The 24,807-nt window shown below is 46.7% G+C and overlaps 2 protein-coding genes across 7 annotated transcripts in view; one reads left to right on the top strand and one right to left on the bottom strand.

Moving 5' to 3' along the window:
- LOC118080234 (zinc finger protein 850) overlaps nt 1–9,778 on the bottom strand; it is a 46,954-nt gene extending 37,176 nt beyond the window's left edge. Inside the window, exons 1-5 of the mRNA XM_060270921.1 lie at nt 9,486–9,778; nt 5,645–5,825; nt 3,502–3,694; nt 2,743–2,917; nt 596–1,026 (exon numbers count right to left, since the gene is read on the bottom strand). Of these exons, the coding sequence (XP_060126904.1) occupies nt 596–1,026; nt 2,743–2,917; nt 3,502–3,694; nt 5,645–5,715 (870 nt within the window). The 5' untranslated portion in view covers nt 5,716–5,825; nt 9,486–9,778. The remainder of the gene's footprint in view (nt 1–595; nt 1,027–2,742; nt 2,918–3,501; nt 3,695–5,644; nt 5,826–9,485) is intronic.
- A 2,658-nt stretch (nt 9,779–12,436) lies between these two features.
- The window catches only part of LOC118081122 (zinc finger protein 585A), a 31,444-nt gene continuing 19,073 nt past the window's right edge, over nt 12,437–24,807 (top strand). For 5 of the 6 annotated variants that reach the window (XM_035107325.2, XM_035107323.2, XM_035107324.2 and 2 more), the window contains exons 1-6: nt 12,437–12,520; nt 14,378–14,478; nt 16,351–16,552; nt 18,656–18,800; nt 20,137–20,555; nt 23,282–23,408. In XM_035107325.2, the coding sequence (XP_034963216.1) occupies nt 14,408–14,478; nt 16,351–16,552; nt 18,656–18,800; nt 20,137–20,555; nt 23,282–23,408 (964 nt within the window). In that variant the 5' untranslated portion in view covers nt 12,437–12,520; nt 14,378–14,407. The remainder of the gene's footprint in view (nt 12,521–14,377; nt 14,479–16,350; nt 16,553–18,655; nt 18,801–20,136; nt 20,556–23,281; nt 23,409–24,807) is intronic. The other variant, XM_060270079.1, reaches the window with a different exon arrangement.

The following is a 24,807-nucleotide window of genomic DNA, read 5'->3' as shown; positions in this document are numbered from 1 at the left end:
AGGAAAGGAGAGGTGGGAAGTGAAGAAACTCTGCATGTTAAAAAAATGTATATGTTGAGAAATGCTTTGAAATATTTCTTGGAGACCCACGGGATCCGATACCAGGGGGAAACACGGTTCCAAAAAGAATGGAGTAAATTTGTTGAATAAATGGAGAGGAACTGTAGAAGTTTAAGGACACTTGCAGGACTAAAATAAATCCTACGAATTGACTTTGAATAAGTAGGTAAAAGAAACTGTGGGATAAGAGCGGAAAAACAAAGCCGAAGGATGGGAGGGAGGGAAGTCTTAGCTCGGCGGAGCGAATTATATTAAGACAGAAGAGTATAAGATGCGAGAGGTTGTGTTATGTGTGTATCTTTTTGTGTGTTTGTTTGTTTTATATTTGTTAATTTGTGTGTTTATGTGAAAACCAATAAAAATCTTTATGAAAAAAAAATGAAATATTTCTTGGAGACTTAATAAAAATGATATTTTTTGGGGGGTGGGGGGAGGAACAACCACACTGAAAGGCTCAACCGGGGACCAGAATTGCCCCATCAGAGGATCTGAGCAAAGCCCACCGGAATCACCCACTGGAACAAAAGGGGCTCACCTCTGCCTCTTGCTGACTCTGTAGGAAATCCTCCGCCAGCGTCACGGCGTGGTTACAGTCCGTGGGCCCCTCTTCTTTGACGTAGACCTGCATCTCCCGGGGCAGGATGGCCAGGAACTGCTCCAGGATCACCAGCTCCAGCATCTGCAATTTGGTGTGCTTCCCGGGCTTTAGCCACTGGTGGCAAAGGTCCCAGAGCCGGTTGCAAAGCTCTCGGGGCCCTTTGACCGCCTCGTAGCGGAACTGGCGGAAGTGCTGGCGCTGGGCGTCCGAGTTGTCGATGGGCTGCTCCGGGACGTTTGGCCCCGACCTCTCCCTGCATTCTCTCCTGATCCTCGCCTGGAGGAGCCGAGGGCTTTTCCTCGCCTCTGAGTCTGCGGCGCTGCTTTTCTCCCGGATCGACGCCACCCGGAGATCCAAGGCGGAAGAGGCTGGAGGGGAAAGCGGGGCATGCCACATAAAAATCGATATTGAGCCAAGTTGGGGGGACAGTTTTCTGTACTAGAGCAAAAGCTAAACATTATCCATCCATCCATTCCTCTATCAAGACCATCCACAACAACATTATCCATCCATTCCTCTATAAGGAAGCTGCTTTGTACAAGGCCAGACCATTGGCCTATATAGTTCTATACTGTCTACACTGACTGGCAGCAGCTGTCAAAGATTTCAGGCAGGGTGGATAAAAATCAATGATTATTTTTTTAAAAAACTCAAAAATATTTAGTTTATTTGATTTGTTTTTTTAAATCAGATTTTTAAACGAAAATGCTTTTGGAGGAAAAATCTTTCTAAAAATAGTTTTCTGTTTAAGTTACATTATAGTCCAAAGGCTATTCACCAGGAAATAAGGATTTGTTAAGTTTTTCATGTGTGCTAAAACTCAGTCTAAGTATTTTTTAAAAAATGTTTAACCACATCAGTTAACAAACATGGATACATATGCTATGTTATTGTTTAGTTAAATAAATTGTTTAAATTGTTATTAAGGAAATGATTACTTTTCTCCTTCCAATAAAGTACAGCAGAAACATTGTCCAAATATAAAAAGTTAACTTATTAAACCTCACAATAATTTCATAATTATCTATGTATAACCAAATCAGTAATTTTTTATATAACTGTAAAGACTACTTTGAAAAAAAATTATTCCAGAAATGAAACCTTCATCTGGTTGTAAATATTAAGATTATACCAGCAAGAATGTCTTTCTGTAAAAAAATGATTGGCAAATAAAGTCTTACTGACTAGTGATAATGATTTAAATTGTGATTTTAAATCAAGCATCCCCAAACTTCGGCCCTCCAGATGTTTTGGACTACAATTCCCATCATCCCTGACCACTGGTCCTGTTAGCTAGGGATCATGGGAATTGTAGGCCAAAACATCTGGAGGGCCGCAGTTTGGGGATGCCTGTTTTAAATCGATTTGATTTAAATCAACTCCACCATTGAACTACAGCCCTTCCCTCTGCATAAAAGCAACACAGATCAACACAGAACCGGTATAAAATTCATGCAGACCAGTGGAGGAGGACTGCACAGGGCTAGGAGTCAAATGTGGGCCCCCCATGGCATTTTACCTGGCCCCCAGGACTCTCACTAGGTCACTGTTGCATCACCCTTCCCCAACCTGGTGCCCTTCAGCCATTGTGGACTACAACTCCCAGCAGCCCTAGCAAGAGGGCGCCAGACTAGGTTGAGTTACCCGTACAGTGGTACCTCGGTTCTCAAACAAAATCCGTTCCAGATGCCTATTTGGCTTCTGAAATGTTCAAAAACTGAGGCACGGCTTCCCATTGGTAGAAAGAGCTTCTTGTGGAAGCTGTGTTGCACATTCGGGTTCCGAAAAATGTTTGAAAATGGAAGCATTTACTTCCGGGTTTTCAGCATTCAAGAACCAAAATGTACGACAACGGAGGCGTTTGGGAACCGGGGTTCCCAAACTGTAGTTTGGTTTCGTTTCCGTAGGCTATGACGACACAGGGGTCGTTGCAAGGTCTTTGGAGGAAGACGTGGGCTTTGAACCCTTCTCTCCCTCCTCCAAAAAATAAAACATTCTTCTGCTTAGCACCACCAAGCTGAGCATCATTCACGAAGACCTGTCATTTATTATGAACTTTTGTAGCATCGACTGGCTGGCTTCACCTGGGCTTGCTGGAGCCGAGTACGAATGCTCCAGGATCACAATGTCGCTCTTGGAGGAGGCTGCTGCTTTGACATCGCTTTCGCCGACTGCCAAAGTTTGGCTGCTTGGTTCCAGATCGGGCGGTTTACGCCGGACGAGGCACTTTCTCATTTTAGCGAGACCCTTTCCAGAGCCCTGCAAAAGGAACGTAAAACAAAGGGCAGTTATGAAGCAGTCCTAAAATGCAACAACAGCAACCGAAGCCACTTTTGCTGTGGGAGAAGAGAGCTTGGATTTTGGCCTGGTGAGAGTCTCTGTCTCAGAAACAAAATTAAAAAATTCCTTCCAGTAGCACCTTAGAGACCAACTAAGTTTGTCGTTGGTATGAGCTTTCGTGTGTTTGCACAAGCGGCCTATGGGGGTCGTTTAACCGGCCCCCGAGCCGCCCCTGAGCCGAGCTTCCCACTCGGCGAGTCCCCACGCGCGGCACTAAATTGGCACAGGAATCTGCTTCCACGGCGCCAGAAATAATGTCTACGCATGCGCCGAAAATCACATCTGCGCAGATGCTGGAAATCATGTTGACGCAGACGTTGGAAATTACAGGCACATGTGCTCACGCGTACTCAGGATCTGGCCCACGGAGGGATCTCCGCTGAAGTGAACCGGCCCAGGTGAGGTAAACCTTGCCGACCCCTGGTTTAAATGTACGGCATGTGCATGCCCTCTGTTTTCTCTACCCAGAGCGAATTAATAACAAAATAAATAAATCCCATTACCTTTTTCGGCCGACGAACGACAGTCGGGATTGCTCCGGGTTTGAGTTCCCGTCGCCCGGAAGCCACTTTGCCCCAAAAATCTGTCCTCCTAAAGTGCTCTGAGCACACGACGTCGTTGTACGAGGGAGTGAAGTTCTGGCGTCCGATGTTCACGAGCCACTTTTTCAACTGGTCTTCCTTTGTGAGAGGAAACCTGAAACAATTTTGTTTTGAATTTTAAAGAGTTGGGCATTCACATAGTCATGGAAATTGCCACCCATTATTACATTACATTAACCTGACGGCTATGTTCCATCTCCACTGCATCTGAATACCAGTTGCTGGAAATCGCAGGGGGGGAAGAGCGGCGTTGGGTTCAGATCCTGCTTGTGGGCTTCTCAATGAGGCATCTGTGAGAATGGGATGCTGGACTAGATGGGCCACTGGCCTGATCCAGCAGCCAAGCTCTTCTTATGTACAGTGTCATAGAATCATATAATTGTAGAGTTGGAAAGGGCCCCAGAGGGTCATCTAGTCCAACCCCCCCACAATGCAGGTATCTCAGCAAAAGCGTCAACGACAGAGGGCCGTCCAACCTCTGCTTAAAAGCCTCCAAGGAAGGAGAGTCTACCACCTCCCAAGGGAGACCATTCCACTGCTGAACAGCTCTTACTGTCAGAAACTCCTTTCTTGTAACCTGAAGCCATGGGTTTGAGTCCTACCCTCCAGAGCAGGGGAAAATAAGCTTCCACTATCTTCCATGTGACAGCCCTTGAGATCTTTGAAGATGGCTATCATATCTCCTCCCTGTCTCCTCTTTTCCAGGCTAAACATACCCAGCTCCTTCAAGCACTCCTCGTAAGGCTTGGTTTCCAGGCCCTCGACCATCTTATTTTATTTTACTTATGATTTTCAATGTTAGACATTGCAATAATTTTTACAATCATTTTAACATTTCAAACCTTGGCTTCCTTCCCCCTCTTTCTGCGGTCCCGTCAATTTATTTTTAATATTTTCTGCATATCCAAAGTAACTTGTTTTGCTCATTTATTCATCTACTTTAAACATATTGTCAGGGGACCTTCCTACAGGGAACCTCCCCCCCATCCTGTTGACCAGCTCTTTGCCCAGTGAGAGCAGCAGCAGTGGGTCAGGTGGGGCGAATGAGGAAGTTAGCGGTATGGAGGTGGCAAGGCTCAGTGATGTTGGAGAGCCCTTGCACCGCCTTGACCAAGAGGTGGAGGGGAACGGGCAGCCCCTTCTGGTGCCCGAATTAAGGCACGCCACTAAACGTAAGGTCGGGAGGAGGCGTTTCGGGGTGCCCAAACTCTTATGCTGGTCACGCAACAGGAAACGTCCACTCCTGGATTCTGCAAGTGACTAGGAGGTCATGTTTTCTGCTATCTCTGCACTGTAAATACTATGCACAATAAAACCTTTAAAGACAAGCACGGACTTGGGTGTCCTTACTCGAGAGTAGCCGCAACAACACCATTACACATATACTTATGCAGGTTATTACAATAATCCTGCCAATGTTCTTATCTGTTTACAGTTTGTTTGTAAATATTCAATAAACCATTTCCATTCTTTTATTAAAAAGTATGTTATTTTGATTTCTTATTTTTCCAGTAAGTTTCGCTAATTCTGCATATTCTAAAAGTTTTTGTATCTGTTCTTCTTTTGCTGGGACTTCTTCTTTCCACTTTTAGGCAAGTAACATTCTTGCCACTATAGTCGCATACATAAAAAAAATTCTTTACAGTTTAGGTAGTTGTGTCTCTATAATTCCCAAAAGGAAAGCTTCTGGGGTTTGTTTGTTTTTACAAATGTAATTTTAAACATTTTTTTCAATTCAATATATATCGTTTCCCAGTAAGCTTTAACCTTACTACATATGATAAAAATAACCTTCTTTCTCTTTACATTTCCAACACTTATTTGATTTGGATTTATACATTTTTGCCAATTTACTCGGTGTAAATGACCCCGTATCATTTTGGCTGCTCTCCTCTGCACACATTCCAGCTTGTCAACATCCTTCTTAAATGGTGGTACCCAGAATTGTGTCACACGACTGCACTATATTTGAGCAAGGCAGGAGGAGATTGCGCAATCATTCATACCCCACCCACCACAGTTCCCTCCAGGCGGCCCAGCTTACCTGTGAAACGTGACGTGGGCTCCACGCCAACGTCGGTTGTTGCATCTGGGCACTGAGCAACAGCTCGCCATGTCTGCATGCGGAATCCTTCTGAGGTTGACCCAACGAGCAGATGGACGTTTACTTCTCTTTGTTAACTCCAGCAGTTATGAATGTACAGGTGAAAAGAGCTGGATCCAACCTAAAAAAAAAAGGCAAAAGCAGAACGTTTGTTCCACTCGCCCACCTTTCTGGAAGCACGCTGGGTCCTGGATGGTGCTCAACACCTCTCAATCGCTGGGGTTCTATCCATTGAGAATTCTTCCACTATGGTAGAGTGGTATGCAAGAGCCTAGTCAATGTCTTGCCTGTCTAGGACTTTGACCATTCACATCTTTGGTTCCTAGACAGGTATTGCTCTAGGACAGGGGTGGCAACTCCCAAGAGACTGTGATCTACTCTCAGTGTTAAAAACTGGCAGTGATCTACCCCCTTTTGGGGGCTTCAGGTCAAATTTGTTGAGCTTTTCTTAGGGAAGAGGAAAGCCCATATTTTAGGGGTTCAGGTCTAAATTGTGTAGGAAATTTTTAGGAAAGGGGAAAGCCAGTGATCTACCACAGACGTCCAGTGATCTACCAGCAGATCACGATCTACCTGTTGGACGTGCCTGCTAGGAATCTGGACTTGGTGAATTTAACCCTCTAGAGAGAATTTCAAGGGCAAAGAATGAGAGGACATCTCCTGCTAAGGCCTTGGAAGAGAGGAGACAAAATAGGCATTAAATGCAAATATTCACTTCTCGGGGCTTTATTTGGGGTAGGGAATAAAACCAACCTCAGGGTGGTGTACATGGTTTTTCCCCTTCCCATTTCATTAGGGCTGCCATATTTCAAATCCGGAGAGGAGGTTGAGCGTTTTTAGCAAAATCACAAAGAAATGGGAATTTTTCGACTATTTCTGAGGCAAAAACGACACTGCCAACACACGGGCTGCAATATGTCTGGATTTGCTTGGAAATTTTGCCGACTTCTGCCCAGACACTGCTTGCGACTGCAGTATTCTGAATAAGTCCAGGAGATTCCAGACTTGTGGCAACCCTACATTTAAACCCCATAATAACCTTGTGAGGTAGGTTGGACTGAGCCAAGGTCACACCCAGTGAGGTTCATGGACGAGCGGGGATTTGAACCCTGGTCTCCCAAGTTCCTAGCCCGACTCTCTCTAACCACTACCCCACACTGCCAGGCTGCAGACTGACTAATTCCTTTTCTTTAGGGAGATTGCCAGTCTAACAGCCCACAACCCTTAGGGGAAGGGAGTTGATTAAACAGCAACCATTTTATTTGTTCTGCCTTAACAGGGGGGGGGGGCACGGATAGTTGAGCCGCAAATCTGGCTTTTAATTTCCCAGCAACCAACACAAATGCAAGGTGGCCTTATTTTCCTTGGCCAGCCGTAAAAACCACACAAACTCGGTTGATGTAATAACATTTCCCGCACAGCTGAACTCAAGACAGGCGCTTTCCTCGAGGATCTTTATAGAGGGGGCACTGGGTGATGTAATGAACAGTGTCTTGTCTTACAGAACACACAGAAACACTGGTCCAAAGAAAATTCCTTGCAGCTTTAAATGTGGTTTCCAAAGGCAACCCAGAAAGGCAGAGGCTATAAGATCATCTTAATTTTGTAAAAGCAATTGGGCGTTTATGGCTATGACATATCAGAGAATCTCTCTGTCTCTGTTTGAATGGGATCCCTCTCAGAGGTGGTAAAGGAAGATGCAATCCTGGGCATGTTTATTCCAAGTTTAAGCCCTGTTTCGTTCAGTGGGTTTACTTCTGTCCGAGAGGTGAAGTGGGGAGAGTGAAAAATAGTGACAGACAGAGACACAGTTGGAGCTATAGACATAAAAATCCAGAATGATTGCATGTTGCTCTGCTTGTGGTCTGGCATGAAATTCTCATGTTGCATTTTGCTTGGCTGGGCGAGGGGGAAGCCAATCCACCCTTCCTGCATATCAGCGGAGCACAAGGCTTTTGTAGGTAACTGAGCGCTGGGTCTGTACAGACAGTGCGACAAGGCCATTTTAGTGGATGATTCTTGGGCCAGTCACTGCCTCTCAGCCTAACCTACCTTGCAGGGTTGTTGTGGGGATCAAATGAAGAGGGGAAGAACCATAAATGCCCCCTTCAGCTCTTTGGAGTAAAAAGTGGGATATAAATGCAATAAACAGTAGTAGTAGTAGTAGTAGTAGTAATATGCGATACATGACCCACCCCCAGGAACCCTCAACCTGCATCAACAGTACCATGCTGATATCATAGCTGCCAAGTTTTCCCTTTTCTCGCGAGGAAGCCTATTCAGCATAAGGGAAAATCCCTTAGGCATCTCAAGGCAGCCCTGTTTAGGGAAGCTTTTAATGTTTGATGGATTTCTGTATTTTAGAATTTCTGTTTTTTTTGGAAGCCGCCCAGAGTGGCTGGGGGAACCCGGCCAGATGGGCGGGGTATAAATAATAAATTATTATTATTATTATTATTATTAAAAAAGGGATAACTTGGCAGCTATGGCTGATATATGAGCCTACTCAGAAGTACGCCTCAGTACCTCACAGAGCTCAATGGAACTTACTCCCAGGTAAACGGGCACAGGATTGCTGCCAGAGAGCGTAAGCGCACTGGACTAAATTGCAAGGTTGGCACAAAACCACCCTCACAACCCAGTGGACCTCGAAGGGTTGTAAGGTAGCTGGATATGACTAATCAGAGATCACAGAATCACAGAGTTGGAAGGGACCCTGAGCATCATCTAGTCCAGGCATCCCCAAACTTGGCCCTCCAGATGTTTTGGGAGTACAACTCCCATCATCCCTAGCCGAGTTTGGCCGTCCCTGATCTAGTCTGACCCCCTTGCAAAGCAGGAATATGCAGCTGACCCATTCAGGGATCGAACCTGCAACCTTGACGTCACCAGCCCCACGCTCTAACCAACTGAGCTATCCCAGCTGGACTAATAAAGGGTGCAAGAGTCCTGTCCACTTTGTGCACCAGGGCTACCCTACAGGGTCGTCACAACCCATTTTCCCACAAAACTGTAACACTGACGACAGTGACAAAAATACACAAAAAGCTACCTTACACTTGCAACTTAAGCTTTGCCTACAGCAGACCCACTGAAATTAAAGTCAAGCATGTTCATGGGTTTACTCTGAGCAGGAGGAGCGCTGACTCCCTCCCATGGACCCCACCTAGCTCAGGGCGCACAGCTCCATATAGTCAACACGGGCTGGCAGCAGCTCTCCAGGATTTGAGGCTGGAGGCTCCGGGCTCTACCCGGAGACTGAACCTGGGGCCTTCTGCACTCAAAGCCACTGAGCTACGGCTTGCCTCCCCGCTTGCAAAAGCTGCCTTCCCACGAGTATCTTTTCAAAACCAACAAATGCGTATGTAATTTAACAAGAACAGCCCAGCAACAACCACACATTTCCCCTAGGAAATAAGATGCGAGTTAGAAAACAGAAACAGAAACCCCCCTCCCCTGCCACCAAAATCACAGCTCCCTGTTTAATTAATAAATAATAATAATGATAATAATAATAAATAATCCAGGATGTGTTTTCTCTGCTAGGCAAAGCTCTGCCTTCCTCGCAAACAAAATGGCTTCGCAAGCGACTTCGAAGTCTCCTCTGCGGACAACGAGGCTCTTCAGTCTATGCAGCCTTTTTTAATAAGTCTACGTTTTGGAGCGCGCGCGCGCGCTTCCAAAGACACCCAGAAATGCAAAGAGGTAACCCCACTGCTCCGCACCTTTTGGCCCCCCCTTGCACATTTGGAGGAAAGGGCAGGAAAACAACAGGACTCACTTGCTGCTCCTTCCAATGCACTCAGCCCCTTTTGCAAGGAAACTCGCCGAAGCCCAGATTCTCCTCCTCTCTTTCCTCCCCCCCTTTTTTTTGCAAACACTGTAGCCTACCAGGAGTCGCATTCACACGTTCGCGGGTTGGGTTAAGGAAACTCTCCCCTCTTCTTCCTTTCTGGGGAAGCCTCCCTTTTCACCCCTTTAGCTGGCTTAAACTATTAAAAGGAAGCCAGGAATGATTTAGGCCTGGGTCTCTTCCTTCTTTTTCCTCTCTCTATCTCCAACTCCTCCTCCTCCTCCCCCCGGAACAGGGTGGCGAAATGGTCTGCTCCGCTCCAGACAGGCAGCTAGCGGGACATACCAACTTTTAAATGAAATTATAGATGCAGGCTGTTTCAAAATCGCTGCAAGCAGAAAAGCAGCACGGCATGGGGGGCGGGAATCTACAGCGGCACCTTTCTCATTGCAAGGTGCAGTTGGTTTATTTATTTATTTATTTATTTATTTTGTATAAAAAAACTAACCTACCCACCCTGTAGTCTGAAATGGCGCGGTCCATTTTAGCGCCGCTTCCCGCTTGGTGTAACAAGAGCCACCCTAAATAAAAGATGAAAAGGGGGGTGGCAGAGGAACGTGTTGTGGGTTCCTTGCGCTTGCTGATCTTAAAATACAGTAATAAATTGCACTTCTTTTTCTTTCTTGCAGTTTAACCCTACCCTAGATTGCATCTGTGCGTGGTTTGCGCAGGAGCTATGCTGCGCTCAACACTCATAGGGAAATAGGAACTTGCCTTAACCAGCTCATGCGGTACATACATACATAGTACCACCTTATAGAGCAACTAAGTTTGTTCTGATATAAGCTTTCGTGTTGTTTGCACTGATTGGCAGCAGCTCTCCGCCGTTTCAGGCCGGTAGTTTTCTCCGCAAGCCGTTCCTGGGATTCCTGCATTGCAGGGGGTTGGACTAGATGACTCCTGGGGACCCCCCTTCCCACTCTTATGATTCCAACCAGATGCCCTTGGGGAAACCCACAAGCAGGATTTAAGCCCAAAGAGCACTTTCCCCTCCTGTGGGGAGTGACGGGTAGAAATCATAGATGGCTGGGTAGAAATCAGAAGTTGATGGTGGAAATCATAGGGTCTTTTTGACTGCAGTTTCAAAATTGTTAGGTGTTTGGGGCCAGGGGACTGAGTTCTGGTTCCAACCCAGATATCACAATAGTGTGGCAAGCTTCCAAATACTGTATTGTGTTTATATTCTGAATACTTATATGGTTGTCGTGTTTATATTTGGAATATTGTTTCCATAGCGTAAACCACCCTATGATAATGAGATAAGGAGTGGTACAGAAGTTAAATAAATATATTTAATATTTATCTCTGTGTAGCTGAAGCTACATTGCAAGACTAATAAATAAACCATAATAAAAGGCATAGAACAATAAAATGCATCACAAAGTTAAACCCTTATCTGGCAGAGCCTCTGGGTGGCAAGAGATGCATTTTAAATAAAAGGACACATTCTACTCATGTAAAAACATGCTGATTCCTGGACTGTCCGCGGGCCAGATTGAGACGGTGATTGGGCCGCATCCAGCCCCTGGGCCTTAGTTTTGGGAGCCCTGGCCTAGGGCTTGCCGATCAGAAGGTCGGTGGTTTGAATCCCCGCGACGGGGTGAGCTCCCGCTGCTCGGTCCCAGCTCCTGCCAACCTAGCAGTTCGAAAGCACGTCAAGTGCAAGTAGATCAATAGGTACCGCTCCAGCGGGAAGGGAAACGGCGTTTCCGTGTGCTGCTCTGGTTCGCCAGGAGCAGCTTAGTCATGCTGGCCACATGACCTGGAAGCTGTACGGCAGCTCCCTCGGCCAATAACGCGAGATGAGCGCCGCAACCCCAGAGTCAGTCACAACTGGACCTAATGGTCAGGGGTCCCTTTACCTTTAGCTGCAAGGTCAGCTTGTGTACACTTTTATCAGAGGCAGTTTATGCCTTAATCCTGTGGGAGTGAGTTCCACAGTTCAACTCTGCGCTGCGTGAAGGATTTTTAAAAATCTGTTCCGAATCTTTCAACATTCAGCTTGTATACTTATCAGTGGCAAAACACACACACACACACCAGGGATTGCTTTTGAATGGTTTTCTAAAAGACTGGAAGGTGTAAAGAGATGGGGCCAGAGACTTCTGTGTGTGTGTTAGGGGGAGGTGTGTTTCTATATTTTAGGGGGCCACCACCGAGAAGGCAACCTCAGAGGACACAAAAGCATAGCTGCCAAGTTATCCCTTTTTAAAAGGGATTTTCCCTTATGCTGAATAGGCTTCCTCGCGAGAAAAGGGAAAACTTGGCAGCTATGCACAAAAGATTTTGAGCAAGTCAATAAACAGGGATAAACTGTAAGGTTTTCTCCCCTTGAGCCCGCCTTCCCCTCTCATTAACAACACCCTAGTTTAAAAAAACCCACGAACAAACGAGGAAAGTGAAACTTACAATCTGAAATGCCTTTCTTTCTTTCTCTTTTTTCTCTCTCTCTTTTTCATTTTCTTTCTCCCCCTCCCTCTCTCATTCTCTTTCTTTCTCTCTCTCCCCCTCGTTCTCTCACTTTCAAGATTCTTCGTCGGTTGCACTTTCTCGTGTGAGTGCGTTTTGTAAAATGCGTGTTCCATTCCAACTTAAAAAACAAACAAAAACACCAACCCTGCAGAAGAACCCGTGCAATGCAATTCTTCTTCTTTTCTTTTTGCTCTGCCAACCTCCCCTTTTTAAAATCATTACCCAATAAGTAACCCAGAAGAAACAAAAACAGGGGGAAAAGCCTGCTGACACCTGGCTGTTGGATCTCGCAATGAAGGGGTTAAGGCAACCAGTAGACGAATTCTCGCCTTCCTAGAAAGGAAGGGGCCCTTTAGAGCAAAGGCACGGTGTTGTTAGGGGGAAGGAATAGCGGGTGCACCTTCCGGTCCCACTCCTCTCGGGCCACGAAGGAAGAGCCCCATTGCCTCGCAGACCAGCTGGAGTTGCATGGAGGGAGTCGCCAGCAAAAGGTGCGGCGGGTTTTGATTTTGGTTTTGGGGGTGAGAAGTGGGGACCCCATTGCTGTGGGCGGCCGTGGAGGCAGAAGGCGTTGCTCGGAGGGCGGCTTCAGAGGCTGGAGCCAGTGAGCCGCTGGTTCAAATGCCGCCTCTCTTAGGGACTAGGAACTTAGGGGAGCTGCTCTAGTCAGCTGCCCAGGGTTTCAGAAGGGAGGCCTTCCTGGAGATGCCATTGGGGGTGGATCCTGGGATATCCTGTCTGCAGAGGTGGTGGTCCGCCTCTGATTTTCGCTGCCCTTCGCCTCCAAAAAAAAAAAAAAAAAAAGAAACGGGGGGAAAACTGGGTTAGGAGCCATAATGTTGTGGTTATGGTTTGGTAGGGAGAAGATAGCAGAAGGGGAAAAACAGCAACCAGCAGGAAGAGAAAAGGCGAAGTTGTGGTTTGACGGCATGTGTTAGAAATGGTGAATCTTAATAAAATATAATTGGGGCGGGGGAAACTGGATTGGGAACTCCTGAAATTAGGGACATAGGAAAGTGCCTTGAACGCAATCGCTGTGGCCCTTATAGCTCAGTATTGTTCATACTGATTGTCAACTGTTTTCCAGGGAGGGAGGGAGCTTCTCTCAGCCCTGTTTGGGGATGTCAGGAGTCGTTTATTGTTGTTGACAGGAGTGCTTTGTTGTTGTTGTTGTTGATGATGATGATGATGATGATTGTGTCTGCGTAACCCACCCAGGGGTCCGTGAGCACCATTCACATAACAAAAACGGCCATAGAGGTGTCAACATTTTCAAATGTAGGGGGTCTCTGGCTGGGCTTTTGCAAAAAAGGGGTTCTGCAGTACTTCACATAGGAATGGTCTTCAATGGTTCCCGATTATGAGTTACAGCCCCATCAGACAGGCCTTTGAAATGTAATACATTCAAATCTTTCATAAAGGTGGTGGAGGGGAGGTTGGATGGTCATCTATTATTTGGTTGAGATTCCGGCATTGCAACTTTTTGCAGCTATTGTTAAAATTGCAAAACAATGAAGCATGGGACGGAGCAATGGAGAAATATCTGAAACAACAATGGGATATCCGCTCAGGCATGATGGAGAACAGCAACAACCGGGAAAAGATAGACAAAACATTTTACAATGACAGGAAGAAATAACATGGACAGAATAATTGCCACACACAGGAAGAACAAGGATATAGATCGAGTTCCTCATTTGTAGTTCTATAAATCATTTAAGAGTCGGACACGACTAAACAACTAAACAACAACAAAATCATTTAATGTGTCAGCACAAAGTTATTAATATTGCAGTTGTTCTATAAGGGATTATTATTTTGATTGGGATGTAATTGAAATTAATAAGATATTGGAACGCAGGAATAAAGAAAACCATCAAACCGTCAATTCTAGCACATGGGAGGCCACCTAAATTATATAATTTGGTATTTGAACAATTGGTATTAGTAATTGTATTATAATTTGGTATTGTTATAATGAGGGTATTATTGGATTGAAATTGAAAATAAAAAATATGATAGAAAAAAGAGATTCCTGCGTTGCAGTTAGTTAGACTAGATAACTCGGGTGGGGGGCGTGTGTGTGTGTGTAAAGATGGGTGTCTTTTGCATGTACTGCAAGCTGTACAATGAAGGTACTCAGTGCACATCTGTGGGAAGGGAATTCCTTCTGGCACATCTGTGGAGAGCAGGCCCCCCCCCCGGATTGAGGGTGGGGGAACTACCAAGACACCCCCCTCTGCTGATCTTAACCCCTGAGAAAGTATGTAAGGGAGGAGACAGTCTTTCAGATTCCTCTTGTAAACTGCTCCATACTGTTAACCACTCTCTACCGTTATCTCTTACAGTTTTCAGCCAGCAGCCACATCTCTGTGATCATGGTGAAATCATGTTGTGCAATAAACTGCAACAACAAATTTTTGCTGGGCAACAATATTTCATTTCACAGGTAAGGTGCCCTTATGATGCCCTTAGGCTTGAACTGAATTTTCTCCATACTTGGTACATTCCCTGCATATAGAAAGCTAGCAAACAATGGAGGATGTGCAGCGAGTGATGTGGCAGCATCATTGGTCTGATCTGGCAGGGCTCTGCTAACAATGTTTATGTTACCATGTCAGATAGGATGGTTTATAATAATGGCTTTCTCCTGATGTACTAAGCAAGGAATCTTTAAATACATATGTATGATTAACTAAAGCGGGAAACGTTCTATCATGTGAGCATTGAAATAATGTGAGCACTCCACCTGCAGTCTGAAATGGTACTGTCTGCATACAGCTTGGACTGCAAGCTCATTCTTCCCCATTGCTGAGCTGTTATCTCCACTCTGTGGTACCCCCTCCACCAGCCCTGGTGATGCTCCACTGCTCATCAATTGCACTTCAGGAGAGAGCCAGGGCATAGGAAGAGTGCTGGGGACCACCTTCAGGGACTTGGCAGGCTGTATTAAGCCCACAAACTGGTAGTTCCCCATCCCCAAACTAAATCTGTAATCAACACATTGATGCTGCGGTTGCACGGAGAGGTACCTTTTCTTAGAAGTCAGCCAGTGTTCTTGCTTCCTTCTCCTCTGTCCCCCTCCATCAACATCTGTAGCCCCATCTGCACTATAACTTTAAAGCATTGTCATACCACTCTAAGCAGTCTGTTGGAGCGCTTGGGCACGGTCAGGAAACAGCTCCAAATGTGAGAGGCCTGAGCAAGTTCACTTTGCACCAGTGAAAGGGAAAAATAGACGGCAAACTTTAGTCAGTGGCTTCATTTACTGGCAGGCTTGAGCATACACAGTTACACATGTTTGCAGAGTCTCCTGCTAGAGCGCTAGCAGGGGTACTCCTTTAGATGGAGAATTGCCACCTGGCCTGCACAGCAAAACTCACAGCAAAGTACAGATCCAGGTTGCAGGTTCATATGTAGCTCCAAGCACAGCACATAGCCCAGCAGCAGCGAGCAAGTAGGTGTCATACAGCACAGCAGAGTTATTGTGCAGCAGATAGAATTTTCTGGTCTAGTTCCTCATATATAGGCAGGACAATCGCATCCTGGCCAGATGCCAGTTGCTGATTCAGCAGTTGCCATGCAGATTTGGCCAGGTATAAGCAATCAGCAATCTTGCACTTGAAACCAGGTGGAAGCAACCAGCACTTACATTTTTCCTGGGCAAGAGTAAACCTCCTTCAACACAATTATGGTTTCTCCCAAAGAATTCAGGGAGCTGTAGTTTGTTAAGGGTGCGGAGAGTTCTTAGGAGAACCCCCTATACTGTCAAACCCTTCTGGAGATTGTAGCTCTGTGAGGGAGAATGTGCTAAACTAGATGGACCAAGGGTCAGGTCAGGCATTTCTTGCTGGGATAGCTCAGTTGTTTAGCGTGTGGTGCTAATAACACCAAGGTTGCAGGTTCAATCCCCGTGTGGGCCAGTTGCATATTCCTGCATGGCAGGGGGTTGGTCTAGAACAGGCATAGGCAACCTTGTCTCTCCAGATGTTTTGGAACTACAACTCCTATGATCCCTGACCACTGACCCTGGGAGTTGTAGTTCCAAAACATCTGGAGAGCCAAGGTTGCCTATGCCTGGTCTAGAATATGATCCTGAGGTCCCTTCCATCTTTCTGATTCTATCTCTCTATCTAATTATAGCCATGTGTGTTTGTTTCATAGTTATGAGCACAGCTTCTGGGTATCTGTGAGGAAAGGAGTTTGGGACTTTAATCCATTTGTGCTTTGTGCCTCTGCTCCCTGTGAACACATTGTATGAAATAGAACATGAATGCAGTATTTAATTGCCATATAAATATATAACACATACTGGTCATAGGTTTCCTCTGGGGAAAAAAGATCTGTTGAAAAAGTGGGTTTGGAACATCCGTCGCAAGAACTTCACCCCCACACGGCACCATGTGATCTGCTCGGAACATTTTTGCGAGACGGACTACCTTGAAAACGTGGCTTCCGGGAGGCGGTACTTAAAGCCTGAAGCGATTCCGACAGTGTTTAACATACCCGAGCGGCTAAAGAAGGTAAATCTCACTGTCCTACCATTGATCTCGTGGACGGACGCCTTTGCTATACAGTACGATTGTGCCTTACGCGGGGGTCTGGCTCAGAGTGTTCTATGTACTGTATATGCAGAAATGTGTGTACTCAAACCCTTGGAACCGTCCCTTCACAAGTATACCGGTTTCCCTGTAGCTGGCTTGCTGAAAGGGCCTCGCTGCCTCAAGGAACTTAGAGCCTCTCAAAATGGCTTTTTTTGCTTTTTGTTGCACTCAGAGCCTCACCACGCATGAACCCCTTCCTCCTTAGAGAGAAGAATCTTTGCCTCTCTGCCTTCCTTGGGGAGCAAGGCACTCTCTGTGCTCTGACTCCAGATGCCCTAGGATGCTCTTGTGGGATCTCGTGGAAGCACTTTAGACCCAGCGCGTAGAGAGGGCCTTTATGACTTCCATAGCTGGAGGTGGTATGCCTCTGAATACCACTTGCTGGGAATCACAAGTAGGGAGTGTGCTGGTGTGCTTGCGTGCATGCTCTAGTTATCTCCCACTTGGACTCCTGCAATGTGCTCTACATGGGGCTACTTCTGAAGGTGATCTGGAAACTACAACTAATCCAGAATGCGGCAGCTAGACTGGTGACTGGGAGTGGCCGTCAAGACCATATAACACCTGTAATAATAATAATAATAATAATAATAATAATAATAATAATAAATTTATTATTTATACCCCACTCATCTGGCTGGAGGGACCCAGGTGGCGCTGTGGGGTAAACCACAGAGTCTAGGGCTTGCTGATCAGAAGGTCGGCGGTTCGAATCCCTGCAACGGGGTGAGCTCCTGTTGCTCGGTCCCAGCTCCTGCCCACCTAGCAGTTCGAAAGCACATCAAAGTGCAAATAGATAAATAGGGACCGCTCCGGCGGGAAGGTAAATGGCGTTTCCGTGCGCTGCTCTGGTTCGCCAGAAGCAGCTTTGTCATGCTGGCCACATGACCCGGAAGCTGTCTGCGGACAAACGCCGGCTCCCTCGGCCTATAGAGCGAGATGAGCGCCGCAACCCCAGAGTCGGACACGACTGGACCTGATGGTCAGGGGCACCTTTACCTTTACATCTGGCTGGGTTTCCCCAGCCACTATAGGCGGCTTCCAAAAAAATATTAAAATACAATGGTCTGTTAAACATTAAAAGCTTCCCTAAACAGGGCTGCCTTCAGATGTCTTCTAAAAGTCTGGTAGATGTTTTTCTCTTTGACATCTGGTGGGAGGGCGTTCCACAGGGCGGGTGCCACTAACGAGAAGGCCCTCTGCCTGGTTCCCTGTAACTTGGCTTCTTGCAGCAAGGGAACCACCAGAAGGCCCTCGGCGCTGGACCTCAGTGTCCAGGCAGAATAATGGGGGTGGAGACGCTCCTTCAGGTATACTGGACCGAGGCCGTTTAGGACTTTAAGGGTCAGCACCAATACTTTGAATTGTGCTCAGAAACGTACTGGGAGCCAATGTAGATCTTTCAAGACCGGTGTTATGTGGTCTCAGTGGTCGCTCCCAGTCACCAGCCTAGCTGCCGCATTCTGGATTAGTTGTAGTTTCCGGGTCACTGGGTCACCTTCAAAGCCCCACATAGAGTGCATTAGCTCCCAGTACATTTCCAAGCACAATTCAAAATGTTGGTGCTGACCTTTAAAGCGCTAAATGGTCTTGGCCCAGGATACCTGAAGGAGCATCTCCATCACCATTGTTCAACCCCAGACACTGAGGTCCAGCTCCGAGGGCCTTCTTGCGGTTCCTTCTCCGTGAGAAGTGAGGTTACAGGGAACCAGGCAAAGGGCCTTCTCGGTACTGAAATGCCCTCCCATCAGATGTGAAGGAAATAAACAACTACCTGCCTTTTAGAAGACACCTGAAGGCAGCCGTGTTTAGGGAAGTTTTTAATGTTTGAAGTTTTAATGTGTTTTTAATATTCTGCTGGGCGCCGCCCAGTGTGGCTGGGGAAACCCAGCCAGATGGGTGGGGTATAAATCATTTATTTATTTATTTATCTATTATTATTATTATTTATTTATTTATTTATTTATTTATTATCCCATAGGCCAATGGTAGGCCACTGCTGAAAGTTTTATTTTCATACAGGGTGGTAAAAAGAGGCGGCCCCATGTCCGCCGTGATCCTCCACCAAGCTGTCAGTTGAAAACCAAGGAGAGCGATGCAGAAGTGCCTTCCCCTGGAAGCGATGTTGTGGGGCTGGAGCACTCTTACTCTCTCCCAGCCAGTCCAGGTAGGTCAGCAACTCGATTTCACAAAAGGCGCTGCTGGAATACAGCTTTCTGTAAAAAGAGACTGAGTGTATGAGTTTGTGGAATGCTCTCCCCAGGGAGGTTCGGCTGGCACCTTTATTATATACCTTTAGGCACTTGGCCAAAATGTTCCTCTTTAGCCAGGCCTTCGGCTGGCGCCCTTTTAAAATGTGTTTGGGGTGTGTGTGTTACTGGATTATGTATTTTGTGATTTAATTTTGTGATTTTATCTTGTGGTTTTATCTTGTGAACCCCCCTGAGACCTGCAGGTTAAGGATAGTAGGAGAGGATACATTGATTAAATATTATCACTCACGTTAGTGAGTCATGTAGCAGAACAGATTCCCCTCAATTCAGCAGGAAGCTAGTTTGCAGATTCGTTTGAATCTCTTTAGTGAAGCAATCCAATCTGCCTTGCCCAGGTGGATTATTCCTGGTGTCCCCTTTAATCCCTTTTAAAAGAATAAAGACCCAAGAGTCTTTCCTTAACAGTAACAGTACTCACATTCAGTTCACAATATGTTCCCTGAAGACAGGCTTTAGCTAGTAGTTACATAACAGTGTGAGTTCATCCCATATGGGGATTGAGCCAATGTGCTGCTGGCTGAGAGCCAGCAGACAGCAAAATACATTATGAGAACAGCATCAAGAGAAGGAATTTGCTGCAGGAGAGCAGCATGGCAGCAAGAGGAAAAGGGCTACGTGACTCGGCTCTTTTATGGAGTCAGCCAGGGTCATGCCCATCCCCCTCTTCACATGCAGGGGGAGGATGCTGGCTGGAGTAACACACCCCCCCCCCCAACCTGTGTTCACTCTAGGGAAACAAGGAATGTTACATTTGACTGCTGCAATGGATAAATACCGTATTTTCTGGCGTATAAGACGACTTTTTAACCCAGGAAAATCTTCTCAAAAGTCAGGGGTCGTCTTATACGCAGCCGCAGAAGTGATTTATGGCACTGCGGACATTTTGGAAAAGGGCAGTGCGGCGCCAGAAACCACTTCTGCGCATGTCCAGACACGATTTTTGGCTTCCAGACATGCACAGAAGTAATTTCTGGTGCTGCAGACATTTTGGATATGGGCAGCGCATGCATGTCTGGCCCACAGACAATCGTAGGAAGAGGGGTAGTCTTATACGGCGAGTATATCCCAAACTCTATATTTTAACTGGAAAAGTTGGGTGTCGTCTTATACGCCCAGTCGTCTTATACGCGGGGAAAATACAACATAATTTATAGTTTGCTATTGAGCCAAGTGAATTGACCATCAAATGACCCATCCTGGTATTCACCTCTTGTCCTTAAAAACTGTTAGCCCGGGATCTTCGCTTGGCACCTGCGCGGGAGCACTGCCTGACTGACCCCACGGCAGGAAAAGGCCCTCGCTTCCTCCAGCCCAGGCCTTGGAGGGAATGCAGGGAGAGGACATGGCGAAACATCTCGGAGGAGCCCATCGACAACTCGGATGCCCAGCGCCAGCACTTCCGCCAGTTCCGCTACGAAGAGGTCAAAGGGCCCCGAGAGCTTTGCAACCGGCTCTGGGACCTTTGCCACCAATGGCTGAAGCCCGGGAAGCACACGAAATTGCAGATTCTGGAGCTGGTGATCCTGGAGCAGTTCCTGGCCAGTCTTCCCTGGGAGATGCAGGATTACATCAAGGAAGAGCAACCAGCAAACTGTGATAGTGCTGTGACCCTTGCCGAGGATTATCTGAAGAGACAGCAAGGGGAAGAGGTGAGTTCATTTCCTCTAGGGCAGATCCAGGCCACTGAGATGGGTTGCACAAGCTGATAGCATAGACTAGAGTTCCAACAAGAGTGGCCATCTCAAAGGGAAAGAAGCTGAGTATTGAGCATAGACTCAGGCAGAGCTGCAACAGGGAAACTCTTGTGTGGGTGATACGTGAACTGGTGTGCCCTGTCTGGGTTATTCCTTCAGAGATGCTGAGTACAGCTGGTTTAAACTGGTTCTGTTATTTCTTTCAGTCAAGGTCATGCTGTCTATAATAAGAGGCTAGACGGAGTCTGGGTTTCTACTTTCTCTTCCTATCTCTTTTCTGTCTGGTGTGGGGTTCTGTATGCTTAGTGTTAAGATTTAGTCTTGTTATAAGTCATCGTAAGTTTAAGTTAACTCTGCTGCAATATGGACAGTGCCAATCCTGAATGTATTGGATTTCTGACCATTATGCTCATTTGCCTGCGGTAGCAGTCAAGCTCTGCTGGATGAAATATTAATTGCGTCTGGTCTATTTTTTGGGAATCCTGCAACGTGTTTAACTGCTAACTATACATTGGAATCTACTCTGGATCAACATTGAGTAGACTTTCAATGACAAATTCCTGTCCTAAAGCACAAGCCTCGGATGACTGCCTGGATTTTTGTTGAGGAAGGAGGCTCTGCATCATAAGAACCTTGCTGGACCAGACCAGAGGCCAGATCTTTCCCAGCAGAGGAATGGTGGGAGGAACCAGCTGGGCAACCCCTAAGGGAAGATGGTCTAGCGCACAGGGTGTGGTGGTGGGATGGCAATGAGTGGTCAGAGGGAGAAGAATGGGAAGAGGAGGCGTGTCAGAAGCTGAAGAGGTAACAGGACTTGGTGGGCGGGGATAGTCTGTGGCAGAAGGAAGTCAAGAATCAGAGGCAGAAGCCGAAGCAGGAGAAGAGGAAGGCCAAGAGGCAGAGATGGGTCAGGCTGGTGCAGAGTCATGGGTTTTCTCCTCCACTTCCTGGTGCGACAATCTCCTGTCCCGCCTTGTCTCCCAGAACCAGGAGAGGCACAAAAAGGGCAGAGGAGAGGTTGGCTTCATGCAGGCAAAGTCTCCATTTGCTTGGAAAAAGCCCTGAGGAAGTGTGGACTTTCAGTCTTAGCAACAGATTTTCATGAAAACCACCTCCACTGTGCTCATTAGGCTTGACACTCAGTCAAGTCTGTGAAGATTTTTTTTTTGTTAACAACAACAACAAATTTTTATTTGTATCCCACCGTCTCCTGCCAGAGCTGGGCTCAGAGCGGCTAACATCATATTAATAACACAAAATGCATAAAAACAAGCAATCAATTAAAATGCATCGCAAAACTAATTCAGATAAATTAAAATTAAACTGAACAAATGGCAGTCCTCAGGTTCAATTGAAAGCGGTTAAAACTCACCAGGACCAACTGTTTCCAAAGATATTATAAGGACCTGTGAGCAGGCTGGGAAACCTCCTTTGTGCTTGTTCTTATACAAAGAGAAAATGAGTCAGACTGAACCCTGGCCTAAGGCCTGGCAGAACAGCTCCGTCTTGCAGGCCCTGCGAAAAGATGTCAAATCTTGCAGGGCCCTGGTGTCTTGTGGGAGAGCATTCCACCAGGCCAGGGCCACAACCGAAAGGCCCTGGCTCTGGGCGAGGCCAGCATGACCTCCCTGGGGCCCCGGATTTTCAGGATGTTGTTATTAGCAGACCATTATTAGGGTCCTCCGTGGGACATACCAGGAGAGGCGGTCCCATAGGTACGAGGGTCCTAAGCTGTATAGGGGTTTAAAGGTTAAAACCAGCACCTTAAACCTGATCCTGTACTGTACTCCACCGGGAGCTAGTGCAGCTGGTATAGTACTGGGTGAATGTAATCCTGTGGCGAGGATCCCATAAGGAGTCTCGCTGTGGCATTCTGCACCCGCTGGAGTTTCTGGGTCAGTTTCAAGGGCAGCCCCACATAGAGTGAGTTACAATAATCAAGCCTGGAGAAACAGTTAGCTCCATCTTTGAACTGTGTGATTACTGACCGCCATGCTCCTGTGACGTAGGACCCGACTGCAACAGCAACTCTCCTCCATAGAATTCCCAGGCAACTTGTATTCAGAGGCACACTGACAGCAGAGGTAGAACACAGCCATTGTGGCTCATTTCCATTGAAATGAGCCTTCTTCTCCCTGAACTTGTCCAGTCTCTTAAAGCTGTTTAAGTTGGCGAAATGTCTCCAAATGTGAATTCCGTAGCTAACTGTTGTGTGAAGGCAACAGTTAGCTACGGAATTCACAACGAAGCTGAAGGTTGGTAGGTTGTGGATAAAGTCCTTCTTCACACAGCACAGTTACCCTGTGGAACTCCCTCCCACAGGAGGGCAGTGATGACCAACAACTCGGATGGCTTTAAAAGAGGATTAGGCAAATTCATGGAAGGTAAGGCTAGCAAGCAGCTTGCCTCACAGTGCTTTGGAATCGTAGGTGGGCAGAGTGCTGTGCTTTGGGTCCTTTCTGCAGGCTTCCCTTTGCAGCAACTGGCTGGCCACAGTGGGAACAGGATGCTGGGCTCGGTGGGCCCTCGGCCTGATCCAACAGCCAGCCAGGCTTTTCTTAACCCTGCCTCATTGATGGCAGCTGCCTCGCCAGCAGACGTAGTGCCGCACAGACCTGAAGGAACAGAGCCTATCCCTTTCGTGGCTGTGTTCTCTCCCTCACCCATTTTCTTGTTTTTAGGTGCGGAGGCCGCTGGCCGAGATGGCGGCCAATCTCCCTGAGTCCGAGAAAGCTCCCTCGGAGGTGCGTCGTTCGCTGCGGGTCAGGAGGCCCACCAGGAAGGGAGATGGAAGTTCTGCTTTGCTGGGTAACAATTATTTGTGCTTCCCTTGTGGCAGGTGAAGGGGAAGATCCAGCCTTCCAGGTGTTGCTGGACTCCCATCATACAATGACATCGCTTGCAAAGGCTGATGGGAGTTGTAGTTCAGCAGCACCTTCAGGGCCAAAGGTTCCCCACTCCTGTTCCTATGACATGTCTTTTCTCTCGTCTCCTCTTCTCTTCCTCGGTTTCCTGCCTCACATTCTGAGGGCTGCTGTTACAAGACTCTATTTGTGTGTGGGGGGGGGCAGTTCTTATCCCCAGCCTGTCACAAAAAGGATTCTCTGTTTGTTTAGAAGTAGGAGGACTGGGTTATTACAGTCATACCTCGGTTTAAGTACGCTTCGGTTTGAGTACTTTCAGTTTACGTACTCCGTGGACCCGTCTGGAACGGATTAATCCACTTTCCATTACTTTCAGTGGGAAAGTTCACTTCAGGTTAAGTACAGACTTCTAGAACCAATTACACTCATACTTCGGGTTAAATACGCTTCAGGTTGAGTACTCCGCGGACCCGTCTGGAACAGATTAATCCACTTTCCATTACTTTCAATGGGGAAGTTTGCTTCAGGTTAAGTATGCTTCAGGTTAAGTACAGACTTCCAGAACCAATTGTATACTTAAACTGTACTTTATCTTGGTCCAGTATACCTGAAGGAGCATCTCCACCCCCATCCTTATGCCCGGACACTGAGGTCCAGTGCCGAGGGCCTTCTTGGTAGTGGCACCCGCCCTGTGGAACGCCCTCCCACCAGATGTCAAAGAGAAAAACAACTACCAGAGTTTTAGAAGACATTTAGAAGACATTTGTTTAGGGAAGCTTTTAACGTTTAATGATTATTGTATTTTAATATTCTCTTGAAAGCTGCCCAGAGTGGCTGGGGAAACCCAGCCAGATGGGCGGGGTATAATTAAATTAATAATAATAATGATGATAATAATAATAATAATAATAATAATAATAATAAAGGGAGTGACCATAGCACAGTGGTAGAGCCTGCAGAAAATCCCAGGTTCAACCTCCCCAATGGTGTCTTCCAGGAATGGCTGGGAGAGACCGCAGTCTGTAATTCTGGGCAGCTGCTGCCAGTCAGTGTGGACAGTTCTAAACTAGATGTGCCAGTGGGCTCCTAACTAAAACAGTGTAGACAGAATCTAAAATGGAAGTGTTTTTAGGACACCATAGCCACCTATGGAAGCAAACCAGTGCTATTTTTCTAGAAAAACAGGTGCCGGAACTAGTCACCACGAACACTTCCCTTGTTCTAATATACAGTGGAACCTCACTTTTCAAGCGTCTCGGAAGCTGAATGATTCAAAACCTGAACACCGAAAACCCGGAAGGAATTGCTTCCGTTTTTGAACGCGCCTCAGAAGTCAAACGGCT

Source organism: Zootoca vivipara, chromosome 2 (genome assembly GCF_963506605.1).
Source record: "Zootoca vivipara chromosome 2, rZooViv1.1, whole genome shotgun sequence".
Taxonomy (NCBI): domain Eukaryota; kingdom Metazoa; phylum Chordata; class Lepidosauria; order Squamata; family Lacertidae; genus Zootoca; species Zootoca vivipara.
The sequence above is the reverse complement of the archived record's forward strand: the minus strand, read 5'-3'. Positions and strand labels throughout refer to the sequence as shown.